At 37.5% G+C, this 20,894-nt stretch overlaps 1 protein-coding gene across 1 annotated transcript in view; it reads left to right on the forward strand.

Moving 5' to 3' along the window:
* Positions 1-20,894, forward strand: part of SMYD3 (SET and MYND domain containing 3) — a 373,059-nt gene that overhangs the window by 297,953 nt on the left and 54,212 nt on the right. Inside the window, exon 8 of the mRNA XM_021390817.1 lies at positions 5,812-5,922. Within this exon, the coding sequence (XP_021246492.1) occupies positions 5,812-5,922 (111 nt within the window). The remainder of the gene's footprint in view (positions 1-5,811; positions 5,923-20,894) is intronic.

Raw genomic sequence — 20,894 nt, forward strand, 5'->3', positions numbered from 1 at the left:
GAAGGATGTTATGGAGGACAGTGTCAAAGGCCTTACTGAAGTCCAGATAGATTATTTCACTGGCTCTTCCCTTGTCCACTGATCCAGTTACACCATCATAGAAGGCCACTAGGTTGGTCAGGCAGGACCTGCCCCCTTGGTGGAGCCATGCTGGTTATCCCATATCACCTCCCTGCCTTCCATATATCTTAGCATAGGTTCCAGGAGGATCTGCTCGATGATCTTCCCTAGCGCTGAGGTGAGGCGGCTGACAGGTTGGTAGTTCCCTGGGTCATCCTTTCTACTATTCTTCAAAATGGCCTGACATTGACTTTTTTCCTGTCACCATGAACTTCACCTGTCGTAACTTTTCAAACATCATTGAGGGTGGCTTGACGATTACATCAGCCAATTCCATCAGAACTCCAGGATTCATCTCGTGGGTACCCATATACGATGTTGTCTATGTTATTATACTATATAATATCAAAAGCTCTGAGATGGTATGATTGACATTGTGTCAAGTCAACAAGAAATCTTGAATAATTATGAGCAGTGGAAAACTTGCCTGATGCTGTTCAAGCATAAAGATTTAGAGATCCCATAATAATTAGTAGAAAGTGTATAATCGCTAAGATTCATTAGAAGTAAGAAGCTTAGTAGCAAGTCAGCAGAAGATTAGAAGAGCACCAAGGCTTTACTATTCATAAAAGGCAAACTTGATAGGGCTTCTGGGCACTTCCCAGGAAAGTATCAAACACTGGAATATGGTGTATTCACTATGGCAGTAAGAAGTCAAAAACATTTTAGTGTGTTTTAGTGCTTTCTGTAAAAGAACACTACAACAATTTACTCATATTTATCAGTTGTTAACCACCTATAATTAGAGGGAAATCAGAGACAGAATGACTTGAGGCAACTGGATGTTGTGTTCATCTCACAATTCTAAAGAGGAAGGTGCAGGAGACATGATTTTAATAGAACACCAGTAGGATACATGCTATTACACTGAATGTAGCTGCTGCAGTATGATGCAAACTTATTCTGAAATTACATTTATGCCTTAGTCATACTTCAGAGGGTTCATGCTATATACAATAATTATACTGATCACCACTGACAAAATGTATGCAAGACCATAAGAACCTAAAAATATATATATATTTCCTGATGGAAGTTGTTCCAGTTCTGTTTTAGTCTTGCATCTGGACTGATGTTGGCCTTGCATATTTTTCACAGGAAGACATGTAGCATTTAGTGGGTTTCCATTGAATTTTTGTGTGGGCTTTAAAAATTTATTCAGGGCCAAAAAAGAGGTGGTAGGAAATTAGGGCGCTTAAAGCAGAAGAAAAATTTGGCCTGAATCCCTATAGAATAAAGGCGCTAAATCCAATGGTGTTGTGTATTTGGAAAACCAATCACTTCTAAAATCACGTGCAGAAATTCTAGCCTCTTTGGTCCTCTTTTGTGGCAAAGATAGTGTTACTAGTCCTGAAGCACTAGGAAATCATGAGTCATAACTGTTAGTTTTTGTAGGAATTGAAATACATGGTTCAGGTATAATCACTTGGTTTCCAGAGCTGAAGCTTTAAGAAAGCAAAATGTACTGCAGAGACCATATTAAATACTGAGAGTTGGCAAGATGGACAATTGTCAGTTCCTTAAGTTTTGCTTTGGAAAACAAAAGTTCAGATTTATGATTGGGTATGTTATTTGGATTTTATACTGTAGTTCTATGAAATTGCATACTTTTTGAAGGCAGAAAGTTACCGTTTTAAACAAAAACACACTGTGTTTCCATTGGCTTCCACCAGTATTTTTTATCATTTTTTTTGTTAATTATTGTGTCTACTTGGTATTTTACAGACAAACATAAATTCATTTTGCATATTCTCCAATCAGAAGTTGCATAGCTGTGGTTAGTTTGGTGTGTAGCTCAAATCAGTTAGTACTACTTGAGAGACAGGATGTATTAGATGATGTTGAGTTCTGTTCCAAAATGCGTGCATGGCATCACGTCTACCTCAGAGTTCAGATAGAGCAAATTTATGTGTTTCTGCTGAAAGCCACATAACAGACAGTCCTCTTAATTTTTAAATGTGTGCTAAATAAAATTTGTCATTTCCTATGACCAGCAGTAAATATCTTCTTTGATGGATTTTCAACCAAGATGCATAAGATATATATTTATGGTTTTTTATAGTTCTATGAAGTAAAGAATTATGTATGTGTACATTTGTCATACTAGATTTTTTGCAAGCAAAATTTTCCTTGAGTTCGAAGTCATGTTGATCATAAATGCCAACACAGAAAAATCACAGCTCATGACCTACGTAACTCTGTCTCAGGAATACAACCCTAAGACCCTGAGAATCATTGTTGCAAAACCAAGATGACTTACTATTTTTCCCCTGCCATTTGCATTAATTATAATTGAGCTTAAATTGTTATAGAATCCTCTGTCTAAAAATTCTGTAGCTCATACAAAAATAAAACACCAAAAAACAACATAAATTAAGTCCACTGCATCATGGCAGTACTGGAAAATCTTGTCCACATCATTTGGCAGATGAGGAACATGAGAAACTATCCACCATACCCATGGTTAAAGAATTTCTCTGTTGGAGCAAGAAGTAGGGCTTAGACAGTGATGCATTTCCAAGGAGAAGGTTTTGAGAGTCAATAAGTCTTAAGGCTGTTAAATAATTCCCTGCCTTCATAAATGCTATTTAATGTATATTCTTCAGCTTGGGGAAAAAGATTTACTGCATTCTTCATAATCATTGCAATGAAGAGGCAAGCTTTGGTCAGCTAATATAATGTTTTAATTAATGCCATGCATACCACATGCAAATATGACTAAGGCAACCTTTGATGAATGGGCATATTTCATAAATATGTACAAGTTAAATGAGGCTTGCATTTAATGAAGAGATCCAAAATTAAAGCCAGTGTAGGATTGAGACCTGAATACAGAATTTTTATGTTTAAACAGTTTAATTATTAGTACGGACTTAGTCACCATTAGATTGGTCATATTTTTAAACATTCTAACTGCATTTTCCCACTCAGTCTGCCAGCTACAAACATTCTTTTGGCTTACAGCAGGAGCAGGAATTTGGACTTTAGCTTCTAATGGCAAGAGAAACCCTAGATGACTAAAACGTTAAAAGGAGATATCAATGTGATGAAGCCTTTTGTCCTCCTCCTTCTGCCCAGTCAGAGGTTCTAATCCAGAGCAGGTTGTTAAGTGATGTTCATGTCCACTTCACTTCATATCCACTTCTCTTCAGTAGCCTTTGAGAAAAGAAATTACTGGTTTCAAACTTGTTCCTGCTTTCCAACTTTCTGCAACACACATGCAAAAAAAAGAGATCCAAATATGGAAAGGGAGAAATGATGAAGCCTTGAGGTTGAAGATAGAGCATGTCTCATGCTAGCTGTGGATTTGCTGTACAGCATTAGAACTGAACTCTGTCTAATGATGGCTTCAGCAGTAATGAAAGTGTTTAAACCATTCCCTGAAGCAAAAGATACACTAATCTCATATGATTTTTTTTCCTCAGATGATTCCTGATCTTGCACTGTGGCTGAACTTGATTAAATGCCTTTTTTTGCTTTATGCCACCTAAACCCAAAGCCTGGTAGGACATGGATCATAACCAATGATGTTTATGCAAAGTGGATAAGAGATAGAGAATGAGCCATCGTGTGAACAATTTTGAGAGACACCAATTCAGAATTGCAAGAAAGCATGAAGATCAGGGGCTTGTGCTGGGGGAGGACAGTTGGGCTTGGAGTGGCTGAAGGATGAGGTTAGGCCTACAGCTTGTCTGGAAACTGTTTCGCAGGAAAGAAGAGACAGGTATTTCTTACCACTCCTGAGGTGATACAGAGGAAGACCCAATAGGGGAAGAAATGAAGACATATAGTCAGTGGGGTCACTAGAGTTGCCTGAGAAACCAGAGTAGGGAAACAAGGACTGTAAATGTGAGATAGTAACAGTTAGTGATTAAATATGGGGAAAACGTGTAAGATGCGTTCAGGGAAAGTAGAAGGGCTCATCTGAGACTGACTGGATGACTTAAGGCAGTCATTTGTATCAATAATAACTATGTAAGGAGCTAGAACTGAGGGTTGGAAACCAAGATTAGATTGCCAGGTGTGAAGAATAATACTGGAAAACAATACTTGTATCCAAGGGCAGAGAAGAGAGAATGAAAAGGGGGAGAGATTGGAGAGAATGGTGCAGAAGAGATCAAACTTGGCAGAAAAGAATGGAAAAGAAATGGACAAAGTGATTTCCATCCATTCCCCACAGAAAGCTCAGGAGGAAGGCTACTGTTTCTGTGTAAAGGATTAGTACAGGATGTTCTCCTGTCCACGTGCAGTGGTGAAACAACTCTTGTCTCAGCTGAGACACAAGCTGTGGCAGAACATTATTTGAAAAGCAAAATCTAACAAAATTCTCAAACTTTCTGGCTTTTGATTGTGTGTGGAACTTATTTTAGCTCTTTAATAAACCATACTATCAATCTTCAATTAGAATGCTATATACTTTTTACAAAAGCTTTCTGCTTGAGGTCGTTTTAAGTGCTTGACTTTACTATGTCAGTAATCTTGTTTTAATACAGTCTTCCTTCAATAAGTAATTGGAGTACATTGTAATAATAAATGAAAAAGAAATACTGGCATTATTTTAGTAGCTAGTTAATTGCTTGTTTAATTACTAGCTAATTTGCAAAATGCAGGTTCTAACAATGGATTTCATACTCATTAGTAGAAATTGGTCAGGTTTTCCTGTGATTACTTTGAGTGGACTCTCATGGTTTAACTGAGAACCATGTGAAAATTCTTCCAATTAGTTGAAGTGGATAGGCTCAGAATGAATTAATGTGACCTGATTTTTTAGCTCTGACCTCTTTGGAATGTTTCAAAGTGTGTTGGGTTAGGTGTACAGTGTAATCATTCTGTAGCATTTATTTCTGAATGCTGGTCTGAGTTGGGCTGTTATTTCTTTATATTCTTTCCCTTATCATTAGTTTGTGCCCACACAGCACTTAAAACATTTGAAGAACTCTACAAAAGGTTAGCCTTGAAAAATTCCTTCTGGCAGATGTCAAAGTGAACAAACAAGTGTTCTCTGTAATTCACTGGAATTTGCTATGGAGCATGAGGAGTTTAAAATAGCACAAATTTAAATTTTCTTTTATTTATCATTTTAATAATTTCTTTTGTCAATAGTTTCGACAACTTTGACTGCAATACTTTTGTGGTATTGTAGTTATAAGAAACATCACAGAGGGACTGAAAACAAGGATGATGTAAGAGAAGCTTACTGCAGGCTCAAATATAGCATAAAACATGTATTTGCAAGAAATAACGATTTCCACGAGACAAAATTTTTTGAGATAGTTGAAAGTTGTATAACACAGGTGTTAATACATACTTCAGCTTTAGAGCTAGACGGACAATGAAATTTAGTGCACAGAGATTTCAGCTGCTGAACTTCCATTCTTTGTTTCTTTCTTTTATGTTTGTTTGTTTTTTTCTCCAAGCTTGGCTGAAAATCTGAAATATTGTTGGGTTTTTTTTTTCAGGATTAAAAATTTTAAGCAGTATCGATCTGGAAATGTGAAAAAGTGTTCCTCTATTGAATTTACATTTGTAAAAGTTGTCATTTTTTTTCTATGGTATCTATTAAGATTTCATGTTACGCAGGAAAAATGTATGCAAAAATATTACCTTAGCTACACATGCAATTGATGTATGTGACATCAATTGTAGAGACATGAGACATACCAACTCTGTTTCTGTATCTGCTGTGCACAGCTCACCATCAGCTATATTGAATCACTGATGCCCACCAGCGAACGACAGAAGCAGCTGAAGCGACAGTATTGCTTTGAATGTGACTGTTGTCTCTGCCAGGATCAAGAAAAGGTAGGCTGAGCAAAGAAATCTCTTGCCAATTAATCAGAATTTTCCAGAGGCGTTCAACACCTTCCCTTTCCTTTACTTATATTTTGCTACTAATTGAATCACCAGTATACAGAAGAAAGTAACCCCTGACCTCAGTTCTGTTTATGTTGCCGCAAAAGACAACCGTGAAGGAAAGGAAAGCAGGAAATACTGACCACATAATAAGAAGAATTTCTTACTCAAGTGTGCACTGTCCACAAAGCTAGGAACCACTTTCAGATCTAAGGCACAGTTCAGATTATTTTGAGATTCAAGGAACACTGAAAATGAGTTAATATGACCTTAAGCTGAAAGGATGTTTTTTTTTTCGTTTCAAAAAGTAATATTGGAACAGAAACTGATTGCCTGATGCTAGAGGAAGGCTGTGCTTATCTTTATAACAATGTTAAATAAATTCTGTCAAACACCTGCATCAATAAATTCTCAAGAATTACCACATACATTTAGCAATTGTCCAAGCTAAGTGACTCCCAGGTGGTGAATCTCCATGGACAACTGCTCATAGCTTTTATGCTCTCTTTTGGAGGTTCTTGGAGCAGAAGCTGTTGTAGATAAAATTTTGTTCAACATGACCTAAGGTTCAAGCTGGCCTTGATTAATCATTTTTGGGATTGCTTCATATTTTATACAGCCCAGGCAGAATAATTCTGTCTCCAAGCCTGAGTTAAGATCAAGTGGAATATATAAAATGATGTTGGCTTCATAGCAGTTCATCCACTTTGTCTCTCTAGTTATCAATACACTTGTTCTTAACTTCAGAAATGAATATTTTTGATGAGTCACATGCCACAGCTTAGTGAGTTCACAGTAGATCAAATGTGAAAGATATTAGTGAAATTGTGATTCCAAGGAGCATGGTTTGATTCATGAAGTAATTGCTGTATGGCTAAAAGATTAAAAATCCAACAACAGCGGCATTTAAGAAGTGTTTGGAGCAGGACAGCTGTGTAATTCTGTTCAAGCCAGAGTATGCTCATTAAATATGTAATGTATCATTTGAATCATTGATAATTCAAAAAAGAGACAACAGAAATGTTTCAGGTTTATGACATAATTCTAAATGACTTCCTGTCCATGTGCAGAAGTTGTTGGCCTTTTGTGCCTGACATAGATTGCTGCAATGCTATTTGGAGGCAATGAAGGGAAGCAAAGACCTCTATCTTTGTTTAAAGATGCTCATTCAAGCGTCTGCCATGAAATCTCAGATTAGCTTTGGGGAATGGCATCCCAACGCAGATGCAGTGATGATTAAGAAACATAAACATGCTAAAGAGTTTTTAAGGATCACTTAACAGTCTGTGGAAGGAGAGGCAAGTAGTGTAAAGACCATTCAGCATGTCAGATGTTTTAAGAAACAAGATCCATAGGTTGGAGTACGCTTCACTTTAATAGTCAGTATACCACATCTACAAATACTGTATTGATGTTATATGTATACACTTTTATACAAGTAATAGCCCCATAAATAGGTTAAAATTAAGTAATATTTTTCTCTTTGAATGTTTTTTAACTGTGGTTTGAATTCATCTTCAGTATTTTTTTTTTTTTTTTATCTTTTGGGAAAATTCCCTGTGAGAGAAAGCTCCTTTTGATTGCATTCTGAATTTCTGTGAAATTTCCTCATTGTTACCATGTAAAGACATCTCTGAAGAGCTAGGAATCTTAACATTGTTGATGTCTGAGAAGAAGACCTCTTTATCCTTTGTTTCAGTGTAGGATAATTAGATATAGTCTGCAGTAATCTTCATAGTACTGTATTTCTTTTCTCTGCAATGGAAGTATAACTTTTGTAACTTTTTGCATGGCTAACTCGGAAACAGGTAGTTTTCCACCACTGATCTCAGTCTCTGTTGATAAGCTGGGATACATGCAACGCTGTAGCTACAATGGAAGAGAGAATTTTTTTTTAATTCTGTTTTTTGACATTACAGAATAACTGGATTGACATGCCTAGAAGTAATAGAACGGCAAAGTTTTTCCATAATATCTCTTTCTGAAATACCCCTGATATTGGCAAAAATTTGCAAGACGCCTTGGAAGATTTTTTAAAGGCAAACTCTTTGTCAACAAAATAGGCAATGGCTGTAGCTTTGCGTGATTGAGTGGAAGCTTTAACATTGTTATTCAGTAGGTAATAATCAGCTAACAGTAAATTTCTGTATTACAGTGTTGCCTTGTAAACACAATGGGCTTAGTCAAACAGCAATCAAGTTCATAAATCTTTGTTATATGTAAAAATGCAAGTTCCATTTTGCTTAGAAATGCCTTATGCCTCCAAGTTCTTGGTGCGACAGGTGGTGCGATCTCAAATGAGTCTCTGCTTAAAGAAAAGCACAACTTCGACAGCTAACGAACGCTGCAGGAATTGCTTTCCAATTTTTGGTGCAGCTGTCCACACAATTGCTTTACTTCTGTGCCTGTGGGTTGCCAGGCATTTGCCAGTGCCCTGTGAAGTGCCCCACTGATGCTGAGCTTAGAAAGCAAGTGTATTTGTGTGTTGCCCTGACAGAGCGTATGTAAGGTTAGCTGTTCCTCCTGGCTGCTGGCTTCAGGATGGTATTTCTGTGGAATGCTCTTTGCTTGGTTTAATGTATGCTGCAAGTTGAATTAACCCCTTAGTGCCTGCAGCTGGGGAGTACCGAGAGCACACTGGGTGGAAGCAGCCTGCTGCAACTCCGTACCAGGCTGATGCGCTCAGTGTGGTGTAGTTGTACAGGTTCACACCGGAGCAGGATTAAGCTTGCAGATGAGGACAGCTAAGTCCTACACATTTTACCAAATACCTGAAGTTATCCAGTGGCTGTCCCATGAAATATATCTGCTCTTTGCAGGCTTTCTAATCACACATTAGCTTCCCAAATAGGGAAGCCAGGCATTTGGGGGTTTGGTTTGTTATTTTTTTCCCTCTTTTCTTTTTTTCTCCCTTTGTTCCCCTCTCCAGTTGTACTTATCTAAACCTCCTATATTTCCACTTTTAACACTTAAATTGTATTTTCTTGCTTCTCCCAAGTTCTAGTCTTGCACAGTATCTCTGCCAGCTGCAGAGCATCTACTAGAGACCAGTGAAAGCTGACAAATCGCTCTTGAGATGCACAGAATTATTTACAGTAAAGTCAAATTCTTTCCATTGTACCTTTTTTTCTACAACTTTTATAACTGTTTAAGTGATCATGAGAATCCTGTGGGAAGTATACACTAAAGAGCATATAAACCTTATATGTAGTTGTACGTGCTTATATATGTGCTTATTTATGCATATTTTTCAAAATACTTTGCAATTTGTGATCAATGAAATCCGCATGTCTTCTTGTACATTTTCTAAAGAGCTCTTGGCCACGTCCAAAGAAGAGACAAGCAACTCATTCATGCTTTCTTGCAGTAGGCATATACTAGAGTGGCGATGGGAGGTTAAAAGAAAGCTTTCAGGCAAAAACCCACTCTTTAAACAGATAAAGTTACGTGAGATAAATTACATTGCTCTACAAAAACAAGAATCACATGATTATATGTCTTTCTAGCTCTGGCTAGCAGAGAGTGCAGTTTCAGCTACACAGGTTACACTTCAAATATTCGTCTCTGCTTCTGTAGATACATTTATCATACAGCCAGTGTCACTGCTTCTTCACTGTTATTTGAGCTAAAATTGATTAAACTAGGATGGTGGTTACATAGTATTACATTCATGCTATTTAACTGTGTATACAAAGAAGAGTAGCATACCAAAGTGCTCTATTGCCATTCTAGTTTATGTGATTCTGCCAGGGCTTTTTCTAATATTTCAGATTTCTTATGAGCTATGATTTAAGATACAACTTACCTGTGCAGAAATATTCTTTATTTTTCATTTACATTTAATGTGGATACATGTAATATTTTATGCAATAGCTGTATGAAATAGCAAAATTCTCTCTGACACCATCAGTGGCCTTAATATTCATAGTCACTTTGCCTTTATGGTAAGATCTGGAAGCTTTATACAGTTTAGCAGTCCTCTCTATTTGCTTCCCAATTACAGCTCTCCTGCACAATTGTCTATATCTCAGACTGTTATATGTCAAAGTCTGCATTTTCCAGTATACTTATACAGCACCCCAATCACAGGGACTCTACTCAACTGTTGCTGAGACACACTGGCACATTCAGTGTAAGCAGACATGGTGCTAGAACAAGTGGAGAGGTCCATGACTGTGCAGATGGCCTGGCAGTGCATATCACCTAAGCTAGTCTTCCTCTTTGGTCACTGCTCTTCAAAGGATTTCATGGTGAGTCTCTGCTTGCTAAGCATTTTTTTGTTTGGCTGTCGCACCACCAGGGCAGCCATAGGCAAATCCAGGTTCACAGCTGTCATCAGGATGAGAATACATGGAAGGCAAACAGTGGTGACTAGCTTTAGCTGTGGATCTCAAATAATTTTTGGTGCCTGGGCCGCAGTGTCGGCTCCTCTTTTAACTCTAGGACATCATACCATAATGTTAGCCAATTTATTTCAGCAACTGGTCAAGCGGCCTGGCTACTGATTTAACATGGGAAGAGAATCATGGGTTAACATACCAGTGTAAATTGATTAAGATTGAGATGATCATTTTGACAGTGCAGTTACTGCCCAGTTAAATGGTACTAACTGCAAATCTATCCAATATTTTTAATTACTTGTGGCTCGAGATGAGAAACAATTCAGTAACTAAAAGAGGGAGAAAGAAGTCCTCTTTATAAGTCACTCACAGAATGTTTGCTGGCTCTTGCTATTTCAAGTTTTTGCTGCTGTAATGTCTTCACTGTATCTCTGACAGCTTTATACATTATTATTATTTACTCCAGACATTTTTAGATGAATCTCCACTATAATTCTGAAGTGTATTACTTCCTAAAAGCTGAACTTCTGGCACATAAAAGCCCCTTACATTAACTATAATTAAAGATGGGATTACACTGATGACAAACATTTTAAAAGGAGAATGTTTTTTTCCAGCGTCATAAGCCAGAGCACTGTTCACCTTTTCAGCCAAGGATTTACAGGAGATTTGTGCTTATAGAATCAATTCACTATGAGTTGTCTTTCTCCTTGGGAGCCAGGATTTAATATTTTAGTCTAGCTTGGTTTTTGGAAAGCTTTTATTTATCACAAGGTCAAAAGCAATGAATTTGAATCATTTTTACGTTTGGCCAGTGTTTGATACTTGCCAAAGCTAATAATAACGTAATGCCAGTAAGTACTTTATTCCTTTAATCAGTTTATTGCTCTGCTTAGTATTCAGTAATATAGCACTCTGAGTTTTGGTATAGAACATCACAAGTCCAGTTTCCAACTTGAAGATTCTCAGAATTAGGTCATCTGAACAGTAGCCAAACCATCTGCTTCCATATGAAAATGTCACCTGCAATTCTTTAGTTGGTATTACCCTTCCATACACTCACCAGCTCTTTTTTTTTACAAAAACAATGAACAAACTCCTGAAGCTACTAGACATTTTGACATTGTTTTTTTTTTTTTCTATCCTGAGAAATAATGAAACTGTAGCTTATGACTGTCATTAAATGTAAATGCTCCTTTAATTCACTCAGTCAAATCTGTTGTAGAGCATACGTCCATGGTTGACTTGTCTCAGAGGTTTCTGAGAGAAATTTGAATACGGCTTTTTACCTTTATGTTTCATGTCAACAATCATGTTGAAGAACATGTGCTTAAATCACAGGGGAATTGTTACATGAAAAACATTAGTATTGACTGTTGCGAATTAGCATGTAAAGGTTTTGTATGAGATATCTACTCCCCTCCCCCTAGGAATGTATATTTAGGACACAAGAAATATAAGATAACGTGATAAGGATTGCCTTTTTAATTGTCTGGATTGCAAAGTTCCTGAAGTTTGTTTCCCATCTTCTGCAATATTCATTTATTTTCAGGTATTTACATTTTCACTTTTCCTAGTAAAATATGAAAGATGAGATCTCCACATTGATTCAAAAGGTAATCTAGGAAGCAAAGAGTAAACAAGATTGTTGAAAACAAGTCTGCTTGTTCAGATAACTGAACATAAAACCCCTTGATCAAAACAGAGTAAAGCAAGAGCATCAGTATCTCTAATGAGTATTCTAAGGCGCTTACTATTTAAGGGTATGTTGGAAAAAAAAACAAAAAACGATCAGGACTTTGTTCCAACAAAAAAGTTTAATAGACCTACTAGCAAAAGATAGGGGTTTGTGATACCTTGTTTTATAAATACTCTGTTCATTCTTCATCTTTTTATTTGTTTACCCCTACAACTGCCTTTAAAGCAAACTAGATCTGGAAGTCAAATCAGCTGTATCATATTTCACCCACCCACCCTTTCATCTGAACATTAATATCACCAGTGCCAGTGGCAGTAATTAGCTGCCCACTAAGACACAATGTTAATTCTTTCCATAGGTGGTTGGCTGATTAACTGTTCCTTCCTTCTGGCAAGACATTTGGTAATGACGTAAACGCTGGATCAGATTCTGAAATACATCAGTCTTCTGTTCCCTTTCAGGGGTCTTACCCTCTTGTGATGTGCTTCCTAACAGCTAAGGACAGATGATTTGTTTTTTTTCAAGTGCCAAAAATGCCACTAAAAACCAAGGCAACTGTTTCTGGACTCTCTTGTTTGTTAACAAAGGCATCTTGTCTTCAGCCTCTTAGCATTTTGTACATGACTTCTGAGGCTTCTTCTATCATTCAACATTGTAATTTTTTCCTCATCAAAAGGCAGTCCCACAAACAATGTTGGACAGTGATAAATGGTCTGTGATCATTTTTCTGTGACAACTTACCTCTCCTGGTTGCTTCAGGACTGCCTCACTGTGCTCTGATCGTGACTTGGCAGTAGTCAGCTCAAGCTTGCTTAGGTTGTCAAAGGTCATGGAAAAGATACTGCTGTTCATATAAATAGACTGGAGTTCAGAGCTGTCTGCATTCTCGTTTCTTCTTCAGGGGAACCTCAGTAGAGAAACCAGAATCAATTTGGGCCAATGCTTTTGTGATTGGAGCCAACATAAGAGTTAGAGACTTGGAGTGCAGAGGAGTCCAGCTTTCTGCTCATCTGAGGGGAGCAGAACCTCATTCTTTTCAGACACAGCCATCTAAGTAGAAATATAACTCTTCTGGCAGATGTCTTAAGCAGAAATATTCTTTTGCCAAGGGAAGGGAATCTGCTCCCATTGCTGCTACACACTGTAGCTATCTACATTTAAGTGCCCAGCTAGTGTTCTCCTTTCCAAATGTCCACCTCACTTGGAACATTAGAACTAATTATTATTAGGGTTTCATTTTTTCCAGTGGTATCATTCATCTAGCATCCACCCTTTCATCTCTGCTGGAAGATGAACAGAAATAAGAAAAGTCTCATTCTGGATAAGCACTTCAAAATAAACATAAAGAAGATAGAATATGCTGAGAGAAACAGCAGTAATTGATAACATAAAACTAGATCAGACGAGAGCCACAAATATGATCAGAGGGCTGGAGCACTTCCTCTGCAAGGACAGGCTGAGAGAGCTGGGGCTCTTTGGCCTGGAGAAAAGAAGGCTCTGGGAGGACCTTATAGCATCTTTCCAGTACCTGAAGGGAGCTTACAGGGAAGCTGGGGAGGGACTTTTTGTAAGGGCATGTAGCGACAGGACAAGGGGAAATGGCTCTAAACTGGAAGAGTGTAGATTTATACTAATTATTAGGAAGAAATTCTTTCCTGTGAGGGTGGTGAGACACTGGAACAGGTTGCCCAGTGAGGTTGTGGATGCCCCCTCCTTGGAAGCGTTCAAGGCCAGGCTGGATGGGGCTTTGAGCAACCTGGTCTGGAGGGAGGTGTCTGTTCCTATAGCAGGGGTGTTGGAACTAGATGACCTTAAAGGTCCCTTTGAACCCAAACCATTCTATGAAATCAAACAAATCATATTCCAAACACCTTTTTCTGCATTAAACCATCAAATTATTACATCTAAAGTTTTTGCATATGGTACTTGTCATGGGAAGTTAACTTTCCTCAAGGAAGTTAAGTATACTGTTAATGTACTGCCATTGGACAATACATTACAGCCCAGAAATAGGGTGAAGAAATGTTGCTGTGCCCTGAAGGGAGCAGCCTGAAAACTTTTTTATCTCGTTGGGATTCCTGAAATCCCACGGTAAGACAAACCTTGAGTTTTCTTTCAGTGAGGATGCTCTAATACCTTGTGTATGTCAACCTGTAAAGGTGCTTTCTAATATCAGTAGGACCTAAGGGTTGCCTGTTCTTGATCTGTTCATCAATCCCTTTCATCTCAGCTCTGTATCATAGAATCGTAGAACAGCCTGGGTTGAAAAGGACCAAACGTGATCTAGTTTCAACCCCCCTGCTGAGTGCAGGGTTGCCAACCACTAGACCAGTCTGCCCAGAGCCACATCCAGCCTGGCCTGGAATGCCTCCAGGGATGGAGCATCCAGAACCTCCTTGGGCAATCTGTTCCAGTGCATCACCATGCTCTGTGTGAAAAACTTCCTCCTAATATCTAACCTAAATCTCTCCTGCCTCAGTTTAAAACCATTCCCCCTTGTCCTATCACTATCTACCCTCACAAACAAACGTTCCCCCTCCTGTTTTCACACTCCCTTCAAGAGCTGGAAGGCCAAAATGAGATCTCCCCGGAGCCTTCTCTTCTCCAAGCTAAACAAGCCCAGTTCCCTCAACCTTTCTTCATAGGAGAGGTGCTCCAGCCCTCTGATCATCTTGGTCGCCCTCCTCTGAACTCGTTCCAAGAGCTCTGCATCTTTCTTGTACTGGGGGCCCCAGGCCTGGACACAGTACTCCAAATGGGGCCCCACAAGAGTCGAGTAGAGGGAGAACACCACCTCTATCTCCCTGCTGGCCACTCCTCTTTTAATGCAACCCAAACATAGTTGGTCTTCCAGGCTGCCAGCGCACACTGCTGGCTCATGTCCAGCTTCTCGTCCACCAGGACCTCCAAGTCCTTCTCCACAGGGCTGCTGTCAAGGAGTTCTTCCCCCACCTGGGATTTCCCCAGCCCAAGTGCAGCACCTTGCATTTGGCCTTGTTGAACCTCATTAGGTTCACATGGGCCCACTTGTCCAGCCTGTCCAGCTCCCTCTGGATGGCTTCCCTTCCCTCTAACATGTATCGACTGCACCGCTCAGCTTGGTGTCATCTGCAAACTTGCTGAGTGTGCACTCGATTCCATCGTCTATGTCATTGATGAAGATGTTGAAGAGCACTGGTCCCAAGACTGACCCCTGAGGGACACCACACGTGACTGGCCTTCACCCTGACATAGAACCATTAATTACAACCCTTTGGCTGTGACCAGCCAACCAGTTCTTAATCCACCGAACAGTCTATCCTTCAAATCCATACCTCTCCAATTTAGAGAGAAGCATGTGGTGAGGGACCGTGTCAAAGGCTTTGGAGAAGTCCAGGTAGATGACATCCATTGCCCTTCTTGCATCCTGTAGAACTGTCCAAGATGTTTTCTCTGTATTTTCTCTGTGTTTTGTTGCTTTTTACAAAACTGAAATGGCTCTCCAACTTTTTCTTTCCTTGTATTTGTTAAAAATCAGCACATCTCTTCTTTCAATTTGATATTATTGCTGTTTATTTGTTCATGTTTCTGTGGACCCTCTGGCAGAGGGCAAGAAAGCCAAGATATTTTGTCCTTACAAGATGTAGGAGTCAAGAGCCTCTGAACTCTTAATCTTTAAGTGTTCCCATAAAGAAGATAAAATTTCCAATTTCCTGTGGCAAATAGAAGTTGGGGGTAGGTAGAGATGGTTTGGGATATTTTTTTTCAGTTTCTGGGCAGAACAAAATAGGAATCCTATCTGAGTCAGTCATTTGCTAGAATTCTTAGCAAATCAATTATCTCCATGAATCATTTTATTTTTAGATAATTTTAAGTGACAATGAAAAGCATTGGTCATATTTAGCAGAAAAACATTGATATTGATCTTCATAAATCCCATGAAATAGATGTTATAATTGAAATATAGTAGTTTTTAATTCAGAAAATACAGTCGTTTTTAATAATTGATATACAATAGTTTTTAATTTCCTAAGCATATCATGTAACCACTGGGATATGAATTTAAAAAGGGAAAGGAAAGGAAAATAAAGTGAGTGGAAATACCTCTTCTTCATCAGCTGTGTGGGTGTAGTCTAAATCCTTTTCTGTAAAGCAATGAATGACTAATCAGATAGCCACGCAGGAGACGTTACTTTTAAGCACCAAGCCAGAACATCAACAGTAAAGGCCACAAACATTCTGAATCACACCAATTTGGACAAAAAACAAAGTAGAAACAGGCTCTTCATCCACTTTCTGAATTAACTTGTAATAACATGCAGTTTTTTTGGCTCACTGATTTTTATTTTTTTTTTGCAAGAAGTATATAGCAAACATTGCAATGAGAATGAAATGTAATTAAAAAGTTATTTTTGGATCATTAGGTACAGATCAGTCATTGGCTAGCTATATTAACAGTAACGAAAACAACACAAAAGTATTTGTTGTTTAAATCAAATGTCTTTGCAATTGGTGATCAATGAGCCAATAAATCTCATTGTTCATAAACAACAAATGTAATTTAAATTTGTTTTAATTATAAAAGAGTATTTTTTAAATAGCAGTGCTCTGTAGCAAACTGTGGTTTGAGAGAATGTTGCAGTGTCAAGTGAGGCTTGATGTCCAGCTTCGAATATGGTTTGTGAATATACTGTTGGGTCAGAAGAGATTGGGATTGCTTGAGGTGTGTGTCAGCTTCCAGCTAAAGGAGGCATCTTTAATTTTACTCTGGAATACAGATCAGGTACAGTTGGAACTACCAAAATGAGGGTGATGATAGGAATAGAGTAGAGCAAGAGAGTAATTAATTTGAAAGACTATCATCACAATATGTCCATCAAATACTTAGTAAGCAAGAAGCCAGTAGTTGGTTACATTTATGAAAAGGTGAACTTTTGACACTATTAAATACTAACTATTAAATACTAACTAAATAAACTATTAAAAACTAACTAAAAAAACTAACTAAACTATTAAAAACTAACTAAATACACTAAAATATTAATTTTAATTAATATCCATATAAGCTTGATATTTGTTCTAACAACTCAGTTTGGAATATATATTAGCTTGTGAATGCAAAAAGTGATAGATTATTATATAATTAAGAATAACTTGTATATATTTAAATGAATACTGTTTTATCTTTTTGGATTATTTTATTTCTTCAAGGACTAGACACTAAGGAAAAGAGTTAATAAAGAATATATATATATTTATTATAAAGTCCTCTGGCAAGTATGTGTGAAGAAAGCTTGCATCATATACTTACAGCTTGAAATTCTTCCTAATATATTTACTTCTATTTAAGGAGTACTTAGAATTGTCAACCTTGCAAAAGGTATTTGTATGACAACAGAACAGTGCAGTTGTTTTGAATGAATTTTTTAGGGGAGATGTTTAAAAATATGAAATATATTAAATTGTCAAGAGGCAATTAATTATTAACAGTAGTCAGAAGCTCACACATTTATACTGGACATGAGAACTCAGTCTCTCCTTCATTAAGGGATGCCTGTGGATGGAAACTATAAAAATGCAGTTCCTATCAGGGAGGAGAAGACTTTTGGAATTACTGTCAAAATATTTCAGTGGTATTGTATTGATTGAAACAACGAAAGAACAATAGGAACAACAGCAAGGAATGAGCCAAGCCATTAGTTTAACTCTCAAGGGACTTAACTTCCACATTGTTCTGTGTGTTATCAAGACCTCTGTGTAGGGCCAACTTCAAGCAGTGCTCATTATACAAGTAAGATGAAAAAGATGAACTCCTATTTAGAATGTCTACGACACATACTGCAAAGGTTCATATTGCTGTTATTTCCTATACCACACTGTTGAAGTGCATCTTTCCACCTATTCTTACTTAAATAAAGATAGCTTTCCTTTTAGCTGCCCTAAACTTTTAGAAACTCTTTGCAAGCCAAACCTTATTTTTCAATGATTGATCAGTTGATTGATTGACTTAGGACCCTGTGGCAAAGTCATAAGATATCATGACTTCATTCCAATTTCTTTTTGACAGTGCAATTTTTCAAGGTTTGGGGCTTTGGGTGAGTTCATAGGAAGCCTGAAGATAGACAAAGGCAAAATCAGTCCCTTCAGTGCCTAAATCAATTCCAGTCCTTAATTAATATCCTCTGAGGTCTATTAAAGCAAGAATGAGCTCATGTGAATCGCAAGGAAGTCTATAACTTTTGAGATTGTAAAGATACAGACAGGCTACTTTGGAGTGAAAAATTGCTGTGGTAAGCAATGTGCCATATCAATTTCTTGCCAATAATTTAATTAATATCACAATAATGTGGTAATTGAAGCTGTAATTACAAATGTTTGCATTTGTGAGTTCAATTTAGACATGAATAAGAACTTTATGTGTGTGTGTGCGTTTGTGTGTAAAAGGCAGCAAGCTTTAAAAAGGCTGAATTCACTGTGGCCATGTGAGTTACAACAGAGGAGTGTGTAAATTGTTGACCCATGGCAAGATCTCCTGTAATTTTCCACAAGATTACTCAGTGAATTGTATTACCCAAGCTGTTGATTACACAGCAAACAGTGATTTGAACTGAGGCGTGTGGTAGTACAGTGTATCACAACTGCACAAGACTACCTAACCACAAACATTAAGTAAAAACTGCTGCTGCATCATATTGCTTTAGAAAAGATAAGAAACTGTTTTAGGGCTGACAGGTGTTGGTCATAGACTAAAGTTTCGGCTCTTTCTTTGACGATATCTGGACAACTAGATTTTTACCCTCAAAATGTCTCTGTATATTAGGGTTGAATCATTCTCAAGCACAAAGAGTCTTTCTGAGCTTTGAAAGCTTTTGATGTGATTCCAGCTACTGCCTAAATAACACGGTAGTTTGAACATAGACATTTGTTATAGGGAGGAAATATGCTGTGAAGTTGTGTTACTTAGGACATTGTATTTCATTAATGAAGGTTGGGGGTTACATGTTCAGAATGCAAAGTAAGCTTTTTTCCCCACCCCAAACCCTCACCTGCAAAAGTAATATTAAGAAAATGACATGTTGAGATACCAGGCGTTTCTGAGGGACAAAACTCATCCATTTGAATGGGAAAAATATTTTAGGAGACTAGTATATCTGTTTTCTAAGCGCTGAGTAAAATATTTAGTGGAGAGTACTTATCAGGTGGCAGAGAAATACATTACTGATACTGTGAACTGTTTTAGAAAATTGAAAGTCCAATATTGAAGTATCACCAAATGATATTTTTCCAGCAGGTTGCTTACATGTGAGTCAAGATGTCTAATCTTCTGTACATATTTTAGAAGCTAGGCTACCTCTCCTTGCTTTGAATTGCTGTGGCTGATAACCACTGATTGCTGAGATACATTTAAACTTGTAATAATGGCAATCAGCTGCTGCCCGGAACCAAAACCAACTGCACAATAGATTTTCAAACAGTAAATAAAGACCCTGAAAATAATTCAAAGGTGTTATAGTAGTTTCCATGACATTGTCATGTGAGATAGTGTCCTGTTCAGACTTTGAGATATGTCCATTTTCCTATTTTTCATGACAGTTACTAAAAAAAGTCAGTGTTATTGAATCAGGATAACAGATAACTAGAAATGTGCTGACAACAGGTGGTGTCAAGGAAACATTTACTTTGCAGAGTGTTTTTAGCTGCTTCTATTAAAGACCTGGGAGAGCTTCTCTGGGCTTAACTTAGATAGTCAATAACAATTCTCCAAAGCGGAAGTTCTCAAAATGACTAAAATGCTATATGACATAATTTAAGGGTATTCATATACTTCTCCTTTGATGCTATGAAACTGATACTCAGCTATGAACCAAGCCAAATTGTTGGCAAAATTATAGAGGAGGAAACTCCAGGTACTATCCTCTCATAAGAGCTGTAATTATACAAAATGAATTCAACCTTTTTATTCATGATTTTCAAAACACTTGTAGACTAGTCAGTGTGGATTTGTGCATTGACATTGAATAGTGTCAAGCAGCATGATAGTGATCTAGGCAGTCAATTTTGCCAGCCTTCCCGGAATTTCCCCTTTCACTTTTGAAATTTGTCTAATATTTTAAGGTACAGAGTAAATTGATAACTGTATATGATCTTAATCATCTTACATGTGTTTTTCTAAACGCTAAACTCCCTGTATTTCATATCCATTCATTCAGAAAACAGTATGCTCCAGTGAATACTGTCATTTTACATTGCAGTTTACATTAAAAAACCTAATTGCTAAAGCTACCATTTTATCAAGCGATATATCATGTGTTAAGATATTAAATTGTTTTACTATGAATGTTCAAAATAAATATCTAACTTCATGTCAGTATATATATCTACAGGTAGAAGAAATAATTCAGTGGGCACAAATTCTTCAAATCACTGAAGCATAAATGCAACTTTGATACAGGAAAAACTAAACACAGCAAAGTGTTTAGTCATCTGCACAAATGCTAACTTCACTGGAATTTAAGCATTCACTGAAACTTAAGTGCACTCATGATTGTGGATTTGTGTGTGGATAACTACATATAAGGAGAATTTTGGACCTATATGCCTCTTTTGAGCTACAAGACATACCTACTGTATCTTCACCATTTGTAGACTCAAGAAACAACGTAGATTGGTGTCAGTTCGATTGTTGATAGACCTAGAGATTGCCTTAACAAATGTGTAATTTCTAAGTCTGAAATTCCAGCCTCCCAGTTGCTAGGGATTAGGCTGAACAGTATCCTTCCACAGGTAACCAAATTTTTGGACTGATAATAGAAATTACCGTGAAGTTACAAATGTACCAAGAATTTTTGGGTGGTCTGGCATAAGACCCTGTTTCTCTGACACAAAAGTGTTAATACCTTCAT

Source organism: Numida meleagris, chromosome 3 (assembly GCF_002078875.1).
Source record: "Numida meleagris isolate 19003 breed g44 Domestic line chromosome 3, NumMel1.0, whole genome shotgun sequence".
NCBI classification, from domain to species: Eukaryota; Metazoa; Chordata; class Aves; order Galliformes; family Numididae; genus Numida; species Numida meleagris.